This window comes from Chinchilla lanigera, unplaced genomic scaffold (assembly GCF_000276665.1).
Source record: "Chinchilla lanigera isolate Chin_1 unplaced genomic scaffold, ChiLan1.0 scaffold00007, whole genome shotgun sequence".
In the NCBI taxonomy this organism is placed as follows: Eukaryota; Metazoa; Chordata; class Mammalia; order Rodentia; family Chinchillidae; genus Chinchilla; species Chinchilla lanigera.
Window position 1 is genome coordinate 14,225,145 of NW_004955408.1, and position 12,991 is coordinate 14,238,135.

At 48.2% G+C, this 12,991-nt stretch overlaps 1 protein-coding gene and 2 long non-coding RNA genes across 7 annotated transcripts in view; 2 read left to right on the top strand and 1 right to left on the bottom strand.

Moving 5' to 3' along the window:
- Positions 1–794, top strand: part of LOC102025763 — a 4,781-nt gene extending 3,987 nt beyond the window's left edge. The window contains exon 2 of the long non-coding RNA XR_259685.1: positions 392–794. This is a non-coding gene — a long non-coding RNA (uncharacterized LOC102025763). The remainder of the gene's footprint in view (positions 1–391) is intronic.
- C1qtnf2 (C1q and tumor necrosis factor related protein 2) overlaps positions 1–12,991 on the bottom strand; it is a 47,570-nt gene that overhangs the window by 5,882 nt on the left and 28,697 nt on the right. For all 5 annotated transcript variants that reach the window (XM_013508968.1, XM_005376261.1, XM_005376264.2 and 2 more), the window contains one exon: positions 854–1,106. In XM_013508968.1, the coding sequence (XP_013364422.1) occupies positions 854–1,106 (253 nt within the window). The remainder of the gene's footprint in view (positions 1–853; positions 1,107–12,991) is intronic.
- LOC102025546 lies at positions 1,276–7,099 on the top strand. The gene is made up of 2 exons (XR_259684.2): positions 1,276–4,078; positions 6,543–7,099. It is a non-coding gene; the product is annotated as an uncharacterized LOC102025546 (long non-coding RNA).

The following is a 12,991-nucleotide window of genomic DNA, read 5'->3' on the forward strand; positions in this document are numbered from 1 at the left end:
TGTAAGGCCTAGGTTCAATCCCCAGCACCAACATGCTTAGTGGGTATGTGTAAGGCCTAGGTTCAATCCCCAGCACCATATTTAATATTTAATTTTCCTATTGATGAAAACATACATTTGAGAGCATTAACACTAAAATTCTGGGGTAAACGCTCAGAAATATGGGAATATAAAGCTGAAAGGGCTTACAGACAGTATCCAATCTTTTCACTATCAGCCTGGTATCCTTTCTTGGGGAACTACTTTTCAACTTGAGGGGCTCCCAGTGAGGCTGTCAATCACAGGGGCCAACTGTCCTCACCACCCACTCACAAAAACCCTGGGGGTGGCACATGCCCCACTCCTTGCAGTGGTGGCCCTTCATCCCGGTGATCAAACTATCCATATCCAGGACCCCAGTGTGGCCCAGAGGGTCAGTTCTCCAGAGAAGCGCAGTGTGGATAAACCCGTGAAGATGTGGTCTGGAACCCACCTGTTGCCATTCAAGAACTCCCAGCCTCTGAGAAGATAAAGCAAACACAGAGAAGCAGAACCCTGATAAGGACACTGAAGCTCCTGGATCTGGCCATTCCTGAAGCTCACCTCCAGGAAATTCCATCTGAGGTTATACACTGGGTTTCTGTCACTTGCACCCACAGGAGTTTTGAAAAATATCTCATGAGATTTGTGAGAAGACCCCTAGAATTCAGAGGTACAGCAGAGGCAGGAACATGAGATTCCGATACCCTCTCCCTTTTGGAGTACATTGTCCTGTTTATAAAGAAAGGGGTTACTATGTCTTTAATAGGCACGAGGCCCTGTGGGCTGTGTGCTTTCAGCCAGAGGTGGGAGCGGGTAGGTGCGGGCCTCTTACCTTCCTCGCCGCTGTCCCCTCGGTCCCCATCCTGGCCGTCCTGGCCGTCTCTGCCGGGAAAGCCCATTCTTCCCACCATTCCTGAGGGCCCTGGGGCTCCTGGGGGACCCGGCGGGCCCTGGGGGCCAGGCAGGCTGCAGACGAGTTGAGGGGAGCCCTTCTGGAAGTCTCTTCGGGCAAAGGCAGCAAGCAGTGGGTCGGCAGCACAGGGGAGGGCACATGCCAGGAGTACCCAGGGGATCATCGTGGCCGCCTGTGGGAGCGAGAGAGCTGTGGCAGGTGAGTGTGGCCATGGCGCTGGCTGCTGGGCAGTCCGGGCATCCGAGGAGGAGGGGGGAGGGGGAGGAGACGGAGGAGGGGGAGAGGAGGAGGAGGGAAGAGGAGACAGAATAAGAGGAGGGAGGGGAAGGAGGAAGGGGGAAGGAGGGGAGGGGGAGGAGACAGGAAACTCTGGTATATATAAACAGTGGAATATTATTTAGCCTAGGAAAGGAAATCTTGCCATTTGCAATAAATACTATGGATGGACCTGGAGAACACTGTGCTAAGCAAAATAAGCCAGTCACAGAAGGAAGAATGCTTCATGATTCTATGTAGATGAGTGCGCTGTAATAGTCCAACCCATAGGAGCAGAGAAGGGAGTCTGTATTTTTTGCTGGGGGCCAAGGAAGGCCTCCCGGTGACGGTGACTTGTAGGCCCTCTGTGATCATGGTGACGCCCAGGGAACCGTAGGCCCGTGACCTGTGCAGGTGGGTCCAAGTCCCCTATGGAGCCTCCCTTGGTGCTGTAACCTGCTCTGAGCAGAAGGCACAGTGGGCTTCACAGGTAGAAAGGTGACATCGTATGTGTGTGTACCCATTCCCAAAGGATCTTGGGCAGGTCCCGCAAACACACAGGAGCCTGGCCACCCAGCGGGGGGCATGGAGCCAGGCTCAAAGCCCTGCAAGGGGCAACGGAGGCCTGTGGCTCTATGTAAAGAAAGACAGATGGAGGGACACAGAAGCGCTGGGTGTATGTCTGGTGCTCCGGAGAGCTGCAAACATGACTTTGGGGGTGACTGTCAGAGGGTGTTGAAATTAACTGACACATGAGATGCTTCCTGCCGAGTGGAGAGATCAGTCTACTGGGCAGAATTTACAGAGGAACACTTAAGAGCCCATTCCATGGCTCTCAGCTTCTCAGGCCAAGAATTTAAAAATGTAGGGAGGACAGTGGACCACGTCATCGAGAGTGGAGATCTTTCCTGTGAAGATGTCAAGTAGCAGGAAAGAGAAATCCAGGTGGAACAGGGGGGCGGGTCAGCCCTGCCCCGACTCTGCTCTGCTCTCTGTAACAAATAATGACACTGTTTTTCTTTGCAGGGTTGGGGATGGAACCCAGGTATTGTTATGCTAGGCCAGGGCTCTACCACTGAGCTACACCCCAAGCCTCACTGAGCCGCTTTGGCCAAGAGGGGACACCACAGCTGCAGCAGGCTGGATCACGCCCCCGCCTGAGTGGAGTGGGGGTGCAGCTCTGGGACCCACAAGGAGGAAGGGCTTTCTCAGAACTGGCACCGTGAGGTCTCAGCAGCCCGAGAGAAGTCCCGGCACCTCGAGCCAGGAACTATTTTGGAAATAACTGGAAAGGCTAGACTAGAAGGGAGGAGCACCTCTGCGCCTCCCGTGCATCTCCAAGAAAAACAAGGCTCCAAACAGCCCGGTCCCAGCCTGTGCTCTCCCCCGCCCCACTCCCCACCACCAGTTGCTGAGAAAATGGGGCAGGAGCGCGGGAAGGTTAGAGGGCAGCCACAACCCCAAGGACTGTGCACAGGTTCACTTCCAGGGCCTTTGGCTTAAATGTAGAATCATAAACCTGAGGACGGCTCCAGCTCTGGGCTTTACAGATGGGGCAACAGAGACCAGGTGACCACAACACACCTGCAGTGCTGGGGCCCCGCAGGAGGCGCTCTCTGTCTCTGCACTGTTTTATTTGAAGCGTACGATGAACCCCAGCCACACAGCACGCTCACTGCCCCGATTTCCAAAGGAGGAAGCAGGCTCCCAGAACGGAATGACTTCCCAAGGTCGCAGGAGCAGGGAGCAGTGGAGACACCCGAGCCACACTGAGCGTCTCTGCGGACCACGCTTGCTCCACTCTAGCCCGTCCCTTCCCCTGCTGGCTTTTGTATTTATGCGTCCTTCTCCCTCCTGTGTTACAGCAGCGGAAACAGACTCAGAGAGGCTGATTTGCTCATGTTTCCACAACTAGTCGGTGGCAGAAGTTATATTTGAACTTGGGCTTGGCTGCCCCTAGCACCCAAGTGCTTTCCATTATGTCAGCATTTCTGAGATTTTTCCTCCCAAATATCCCGAATTACAGACGAGACCTGAAGCGTACAGCAAGCCGCACACAGAAACAGAAAGATCTCCTGGATATCTTGTGCTTTATTGTATAACTACACACACACACACACACACACACACACACAGACTTTGAAAATGTAGATGTGCTGCGTCTTTCTTAGGACACCCTCTGTACACGGATGCTGAAGGAAAACCTGTCTCTTGAGAGGCCCGCGCTTGGCTTAGCCACCGGATTGGGGTGAGGAGAGCTAAGCCCTGATGCCTCTGAGCCCTGATGTTCAGGATGACGTACCCAGGGGCTGAGCCAAAGGATGGGGGTGCACAAAGCACGCGGCAGAGCCCTCACTGGATCCTGCCACGCGGCCATCAACCTGTCGTGCTTACAGCCCCCAAGCCCTTCCCTCTCCCGCAGCCAGCAGGAAGGACAGGCTAACACAGAAATCAGCCTCCTCCTTCCCCAAGGCCTCCAGCAGCTGCTGGCTGCAAACAGCAAACAGCAAACAGCAAACATGGGAACCCCTGACACAGCCCTCAAGGCCCTGAATGACCTGGCCCCAGCCTTGCCTCGGCCTCGCTCAGCTCCTCCCTCTTTCCCACTCCCTGCGGCTGCCCGGCCTCCCCAGGCCCAGCTCTACTCCAACCCAGCCAGCTGGGCAGGCACAGGGGAGCCTGCGTAAGCCAGGGCTCCACCCTCTGGCTTGCCGGCTGTTTATCCCGTTGCGTTTCCCTTTAAATGTCACTTCCTGCAGGTCCTCCAGGAGGTCCTCTCCCACGGCTCTCCCTTTGGTCATGGATCCTAGCTTCTTTCCTGGCCCTGAGAACCAATTTGCTGGCATTCACTTTACTTGGCTACCTCTCCCACAAGTCGCCTGTTAAAATGTAAGTCTTCTGAGAAAGGCCCTAGCTGGCCACCTGGCTTCAAACATTCTCACGCACAATGAGTATTTAAGAAATAGTTGCTTAATCAGTAAAAGAAAGAGCAGCATGTCTACATATTCAAAGTCATGGCGCGCGCGTGTGTGTGTGTGTGTGTGTGTGTGTGTGTGTGTGTATACACATGTGCGTGCATGTCCTCAAAAAAGCCCGTAACAAACAGAAAACAAGCCAGTGGCCTAATACCAAAAAAGGCACCAGTACCCGAGACTCAAATAACTTCTTTCTAACCCAACCCAGACATCATCTCTCCTTCTCTGACCTCCTACATGTAGGATTTCTTCTCTGCCCCCTGATGCTGGGGGAGGCGGGTGCTGGGCTTGCACAATACCTTAGATACGCCACAAATAGTTTTTCAATTGATCTGAAAGAAAGTTAGCACTAGCTCTCTTAACTACCTAAAGTGCCTTTTTCTGGGTGTGACAAGCTGTGAGCTGCATAGGGAAGGCTTCATCACCATCTTCTGGCTGAAGGGGAAAGCTGTTAGCTGGTTAAACCCCAGAAATGGAATCATGAGGTGCTAACCTTGGACGAGTTCTGAGGTCTGGCTTTAATTTGCCCAGTCCTGGGCTTCTCACCTCTCAGTAGAGCAGCTAATGACTCATACATACACGTGTTCTCGGAAAGCCGGCTGCAGGAGCCAGGGCGCTGCAGCCCAAAGCCTGCTGTCTAGGGACGAGCCTTTCTCTTTCCCACTTTTACCCCCGACCCACCGGGCACAACCCTCTGCTGCAGTGTGAGGAGAGGTGGAAGTGGGGCTGAGTCGTCTCCTGGGTTCTTCTGGAATGTGGTCTGCTGCTACGGACTGCAGAACACCTGTCTGGTCCTTGAACGGGGCTCCTAAGCCTGGGTGCAGAAGAATCTCCCTTTGGAGATTCGATCATGTCAGTTATGCTCCAATAACTATTTTATCTGAAGTGCAAAAGAACGCTTAACTCAGTGACTAAGAGCCATAGGAAACCCGATTCCTCAACTACCTAATGGAAATAAAGGCACACTTAGCCCATGGACTTGTGGGAGGAATGAGGCTGCCTTCAAGGTAGCTAGCACAGAGTCTGACACTGCACATGCTCGGTAGTTGGACAAAGGTTGGCGCCCAAAGCCCTCCATCTTCACCTCCTCTGCAGAATCCCTCAGTTGCCTGCTTCCTCCACAAGCCTCAGTGCTGACGTCATCTCAGAGAGGCCCTGCTTGTGCTCAGACCACCTGTTCTTCCCCTCAAAGCCCCGGGCCCAATTTGTGGGCCTGTATCTCCTTGTCTTTTGACTTCTTAACTGTCTGTCCCTCCTGTGAGATCCAGAAAAGCGGGGCTCTGCTGTTGCCCTCTCTTGTACCACATACGGCATTCTCAACACATAGTTGTTAAACAGTCTCGAACAAAATAGTCATTCTTATAAGTACTAAAATATCAACAGAATCACAAAGGATTTCAGCCTCAAACAGTGGCCTGTAATCCCAGCAGTTTGAGAGGCTGAGGCAAGTTCAAGTCCAGCTTGGGCAGTTAAGGAGAACCTGTCACTGAAAACACCTGGATATGTAGCTTAGTGCTCCTTGGATTCACCCTCCAGTATAAAACCAAAATATTTTGATAAATATGTGGACAGCAAATTCACACGAGGTTACTGAGGAGGACTTGGGGAAATAACTGGCCTTGGATTCAGAAGCCCCTGAGTACCAGTCGTAGTGTGTAATTTACTGGTTGTGGGACTGTGAAATGTCACTGCATCTTAATCAGACTTCTGCTTCCTCACCTGTAAAGTGAGGATAAGAACCCTCGCCTTACCGGACTGTTTTGAGACTTAAGTAAGATAATGAATGTGAAAGCAAAACATCAAACAAAGTTACAGCCCTGTTCAAAATTGGAATTGAGGTACACCGCAGGTGAACTAAGGGATAGCAGGCCTGACCTCCCACTAGGAGCCCCTGAGGTGTTCCAGGCGGACCTCACCCTGGCGGAAGAGGAAACCTGAATGGGACCCAACAGCACAATTCTCTCTATTTACAGTTAAAAGCAAGAAAGCTGCTGGTTGGGATAAGACAGAGCTTGCTTGCAGATAAAGCTTGCTGAAAACCCGCTTTAATGGGAGTAAGAATTCTATAATGGAAAACACCCTGCCCTCTCCAAATTCCAAGAAACAAATTGGAAGCAGCCCTTTCCATTGTCTCTGAAAAGCTAAGGAGACAGAGGACTGGAGGCAAAGGGCGGGCTGCAGCTTCACACAGTGCCTTCGCGGGGCCCCCTTTCCTGGGATTCCAAGACCGGGGTGTATATGGAAACTCTCCAGTATCCAGAGTGGAAATTACAAAGGATTAAAAGTCAGAGGGCCCTCTTGCAGCAGGCCTCTGGGGGGAAAACATTGATCTGCTATTTTCTTTCTTTCTCTCTCCCTATTTTTGGCTGTGCTGAAAGAAAAAGAAAAAGAGGTCCAAGGAGAAATTATGACCTAAAGAGAGGTCTCAAGCCAGGATCTTGCAGGCTTTGTCTCAGCAAGTATCCCTGGAAGCACACAGGAAGTTGGCCTTGGAAGTAACGCTGCACAGTTGGATCTTCCGATGCATACACCCAAGTGCTTTCAAGTCAACAGCATGGTGTATAATGTGGTAGCAGGGGGAGCCACCCTTCTGGGCCCCAGGAAGCCTTAGGGCTAAGCTTCAGCTGTCTGCAAGCCAAAGCCATCAAACTCTGGACCTGCCACAGCTGTGGCAGCTGTTTTGTGCAACGTGGAGACCAAGGACTGCAGAGAGGGAGAAGGACACAGCTGCTGTGCAGAACACGAGGGGGAGGGACGGGGCCAGCGGGTGTTTGGATTCCTGGTTCCAGCATCTCCAGAGGGCCAGCCTCCACGTGGCAGACCAAGGTGGTGGGGGAGGGTGTTCGAGCGCCACGGGCCAATAGGGAAATGACACAAGTCATTTCAGATGGTCTCACTGCCACATTAAAAAGCATAGAGAAGCAGATGAAATTAATTCCAATGTGTTATTTAGCCTAATATTGTATATCCCAAATATCACCACTTTAACATGTAATCATTGTAAAAATTATTAATGTGACATTTTACATTCTTTAGTTAATACTAAACGTTTGGAACCCAGTGATATATTTTATACATGCAGTGCTTCTCAGTTCAAACTGGCCACATTCTAAGTGGTCAAAAGCCACGCAGTGGCCTCTAGCTTCATTCAACATGGCTGCCTGAGTTCACATCCCACAGATTAGCCGTGTGTGCTTGCCATGGCTTGATTATGTTCTCCAAAAGGTCATGTGTTGGACACTTAATCCTCAGATTCATACGTTAGTGGCAGCTGAAGGTGAGACCTTTGGAAGATAATTAGCAGTAGATGAAGTCACGAAGATGGGGTCCCATGATGGCATTAGTGGCTTCATAAGAAGAGAAAGAGCAGCCCAGGATAACATTCCTGCTCTGTCTCACCTTGTGATTCCCTCTACATGTTACAATGCAGGAAGAAGCCCTCACCAGAGGCTGGTGCCATACTCTTGGACTTCCCAGCCTCCAAAATCATGAGCTACACGGACCCCTCTATTCCTTGTTTGTTTATTTGTGGCACTGGGGCTTGAACCCAGAACCTTCTTGCTGAGCAACATCTCCAACCCGCACTTTCTTTATTTTGAAACAGGGTCTCACTAATTTACTACATTGCTCAGGCTGGGCTAAAACAGCCTCAGCCTACCAGAGTTCTGGCATTACAGCTGTGCACCACCATGCTAGGCTTAAATGTCTATTCTTTATAAAGTATTTGGTCTCAGGTATTTTGTTATAATAACAGAAAATAGACTGCTACTTCTGTTCTGAGGCAAGGATGGGTATAAAGGCCAAATCTCTCTAAGACCTTCTTCTGATAGAAATTGACAGAAATACAACTCAAACTAACAAAAGTGAAACCACATAATACTTTTACACTGCTAGCCATGTGCCAGGCCTTTTTCTAGGAGCATTAAATCCTCAAAACAACCTTTTCTAATTTTAGAGAATGAGGAGGCCAAGGGAAAGAGGTTATATAACTTATAAAATGTTTAGTGGTCAAGAGTCATTTTCTAGCTGTTCAACCTTAGGCAAGTTATTTAACATCTCTTGGCCTTGGTTTCCTTTTCTGTAAAATGGGAACTGTATAGTTTGTAGAGGTTTTAGTCCATAATCATAGGTTCCAAGGCAGGGTGGCATGGCAGACAGGCATTACAGAGGATAAACAGTTCATGGCAGGCAGAAGGTAGCAAAGTAACAAGGGATAACTGCAGCTCTTTTTGTCCCTTATATCTTATCCAAGCTACCTGCCCTTAAGGCAGGTAGCACTCACACCTTTAATCTTAGTGCCCTTGATTCTAGCATTGCACCATGAATCAATCCCAGCATCACACGTGATGCATCCACCTCTGAAAAAGCCCCATGTATGACCACATGAGGCTTTGAGGGGATATCTAGATATAAACCATAACATTCCACCCTTGGGCCCCCAAAGATTCATGAACATTCCTTTATACAAAAGGAATTTGGTCCATCTCTAAGAGTTTCCTAAGTCCTAAGTTTCAGCACTGCTGAAAAGTCCAAGTCCAAAGTCCCCTTTGAGATTTAAGGCAGACTCAGCTGTGAGTCCCTGTACAAATGAAAAGCAAGTTAAACACTTCCAACATTCAATAACAGAAAATAGACATTATCATTCTGAAAGGTACAGATAGGAGGATACAAAGGGATCAGACCAAAGCAAGCACAAATTTCCAAGAGGGCAAATATTAAACCCTGTAGTTCCATGTCCAGCTTCCCCAGCAATCTGTGGCAAGATGTGAACTCCAAAGGCCTTTGATGGCTCCACCCTATGGCCCTTCCAGTGGTTGTTGCTGCCATGGCTTCTCTCTGAGGCAAGCTCCAGTCCCTCCTCGAAATTTTCCTCAGATGACCTACATTCCTGGCTTCTCCAAACTTTTGCAGTCTCCACTACACCTTTGGCTTCACACTCACAGCTTCACACACTGCCTTCTCAAGGGCACACTGCCTGGCTTCCCAAGCCTTCTTCTGAAATCTGGGTGGAAGACTTTTTGACCCCACAACTCTTGCAGTCTGCATGCACCTAAAACCAGCACCACACAGATGCCACCAGCTGGAGCAGTAGTCAGGCTTCCTTCTCTCTTAGCTGTAGTGGTCAAGTGCCTATGAAGGAAATCCTCAAGAACAACCTCCCTAGGCCACTGCCATTCTGGAACATGGTGCCCTGGGGCTCTCTTCTCAAAGTAAAGTCTTTCATCTTTGTAATTCTGAGACTGTAAAGGCTGGAGTCCTGTTGGTTCTTGTGATGTCCTCAGGCCATTTTTTCTGTTGTCTTCTTCTGAAATACTTGGCCTTTTCTTGCTAGTTTTTTTAAGCAACTAATTTTTCTTCTGTTCCATCTTTGCAGACTGCAACTTTACTGGGGTTTCCTTTCTGGCCATATTCACAATGTTTTAAATCATTCTACCAGGATCTTTGCTCTTGATTGTCAATATACGTCTGGTTAAAATCTCCAACAGTAGCCATGCCACTGCCTCAACATCAGACGGCCTTGAAATTTCATCTAGAAGATTAGACTGTTGCCCTTAATCTTAGTTTGAAGCAGCCCCTGGACACGAACAAAATGCGTGCAAACTTTCTTCCAAGGCATGACACATATCATCTAGAGTCCAACAACCTGTGCAGTCCTTTTTCCCAGCAGAAATCTCCTGAGCATGGTCTTTACCAGCAGAATTTCTATCAGCATTCTGGTCTTCTGAGCTCTGACCAGAATTTTCCAAATATAGCCTTAGGTGTTCCAGCTCTACTTTTTCAGATGGCATCTGCAAACCTTTCCAAACTCTTCCTGCAAGCCAGTCCCAAAGGCTCCTGAACCACCTGGTCAGGTATAGTCACAGCAACGGCCCCACTCCCAGTACCAAATTCTGTCTTAGTTTCCACATTAGTGAGACAAGATATGCAACACCCAAAGTTAAATGAGGAAAGATTTATTTTTCTCACAGTTTGTAGAGGTTTCAGTCCGTAACTGGCTGGCTTCAAGGCAGGGTGGTATGGCAGAAACATTTCATGGTGGGCAGAAGGTAGCAAAGCAATGAGGGATAACCACAGGTCTTTCTGTCTCTTATATCTTATCCAGAATACCTGCCATTAGGGGATGGGTAGCACTCACACCCTTAATCTTATTGCCCTGATCCTAGCATTACATCATAAATCAATCCCAACATCACATACTCTAGATCCGTCCATCTCTGAAAAAACCCCACCTGTGACCACACAAGGCTTTAGGAGGACAAGCCATAACACCTGGCATCCTTTAAGAGGTGAGTTTTGAATTATCTGAAGTCTGCAGGAATGTCTCCTTTGAGTAACTAGAGAGTTCCCATTTTCCTTATAGAGTAATTTTGAATATCAAGTGAGATAACTGCAATAAGCAGTTCACAGCAAGCACTCAGTAATGTGCTATCCTGATATAATAATCACTGTGAGAACAGCCCAAAAGGATATCAGGGAGAAAGTGTGGATGCACAAGCAGACCTGGGTTTTCATGAGGAGTTGAACACTTGTGAGCTTTGGTGTGACAGCAGCTGATGCTATTTTCTAGCACAGCATAAGTGTGTACATAGCAGGATTTCTATAGGTGTGCCCTACTTTTAAAATGGTTGTCAGCCAGGCATGGTGGCACATGCCTATAATCCCAGCACTTGGGAGGCTGAGGCAGGAGGATCACTGTGAGTTCGAGACCAGCCTGGGCTACAAAGTGAGCTCAAGGCCAGCCTGAACTACATAGCAAGACCTTGTCTCAAAAAGCCAAAAAAAAAAAAAAGTTGAAAGACTCTAATATAGTCATTCCATGTCAATTTTTTTGTTAAGGTTATTATGTGCAAGAAGGGGCTGTAAGGGATTAAAAAGATACTGGATATGACCTTGCTACCCAGGAAATTACATCTAGGCAAGCGTGATCAACTGGCTAATCAATGGCCTTATGCAAATCACAAATAACACCTTGCTTTTTGTTTTAACTTGAAATTGTGGACAAATTAAAATTTGGGATTTTAAAAATTTTTTGAGATAGGGTCTCACTGTGTAGTCCATGGATAGCCATAATCTTGCTATGTGGATCACCCACCCAGCTCGTGCCCGGGTTCCAACTAAGCTCACTCCAACTCCAGAATCCTTGCTCTTGGCCAATGTGCTCCATTTTCATTTATGGCAGTGGTACAATCTGATGAATGCTGTTGAGATTGGATACTCTCACTATATACTGTCCCAGCTTGACATTTAGTCCCTGTGTAAAAGCAAATTGGTTAACCCCTCCAGGCCTCAGTCCCTTACTCTTTATTTATTTTTCTTTTAAGGTACTAGGAATCAAGCTCAGGACCTCACGCTTGCTAGGCAGGTGCTGTGCTGCTGAGCTATACCCCCGCCCCAAGTCCCTTACTCTTAAAAAGGATGAGTGTTACCTATGTCTTTGCATTGGCAGGATAGATGAGATAACGCAGGTACAGAAGCACTAGGAAGGCTCTTAGTCAATTGTAGATGCCCTTAGCATCATCTCCATCACTGTCATCTTCATAATCTGTCTAGTGTATGAATACATTAATTTTTAGGTGAGAAGAGGAAGAATAGTTTGAAAATTTCAACAGATTTAGAAGAAAGCAAAATCTCAGTTAAGTGTGGAGAAATTACCAGGGGTAGGAAGAAGGCAAGTTCCAAGGAAGTACTCTACCACTGAGCTACATCCCCTGCCCAGGTAAGTTCTAAAATATGCCTTATTCCCTGTCGTTGTTCAGAGGCAGAACATTTCGTACAAAGGCTCCTTATATTCCACACAATCCCTCTCTCCACTCCCCAAGCTCTTCTCAGTTCAGGCCAGCTTTGAACTCATGGTACTCCTGCTGCAATCTCCTAAGTGCTTGAATTACAGACGCGGGCCACCATTTCCAGCTGGGAAATTTTCTATTAAAGTAAGTATTCCCAGCTTTTCTTGGAAATCTGCTAGATCTGGCAAAACTGAGCCTGGGTTCTTGCAGGTTACCACCTGGCTGCCCCTGGAGACAGAGTGTGATGGGCTGAATCACATCTTCCCAAAGTTCATCTTTTGAAGTCCTAACCCCTAGCATCTCCGAATGGCACTATAGTGAGAGCTGGGAGTTTTAAAGAGGTAATTAAGGTGAAATGAGTCATATGGGTAAGGTCTAATCCAACGTGCCTTGAGCCTTGTAAAAAGTGGAGATTAGAACACAGACATACACAAAGAGACAACCATGTGAAGACATAGTAAGAAGAACATGGCCATCTGGAAGCTGAGATGAGAGGTACCAGACCTGCCAACACCTTTATCATGGACTTCCAGCCTTAGAAACAGAGAACTAAATATCTGTACCCAGTCTATGGCATTCTTTTGTGGTAGCCCAAGTGGATTAAGCTATTAGGCCTGTATTCGTCAGCGTCCAGAGTTGTCACTACCCCAATGCCATCCATCCTGCTTATGCACAGCCCCTCCTCACACCTGAACCTCTGACCTAGAGGGAAAAGCTGTGCTTTTCTATCTGTGTCGTATTTTCTTCCTTCATTGTTTTGATGTTTTCATCTCCTTTAATTATGCCTACCATTCTAAGACCTGATGTCATTTACACTTGGCAGAAGACAGCATAGCCCAGAAAAACGAAACACTGTACTTCACAGGTCAAATATATCCAGAAACCTAGGTTTGCTGACTTGAGACCTAGCACTCAGGTCCCTTGTGACCTTGCTGCTCACCGAAGAGTGACCAGCAGGGTAGTGGTAGGTGTGTTACAGAAGTAGGCATTTATAAAAGTGAACAAATATCGGAAGCGTTACTGGCTTGAAAAAATATTTG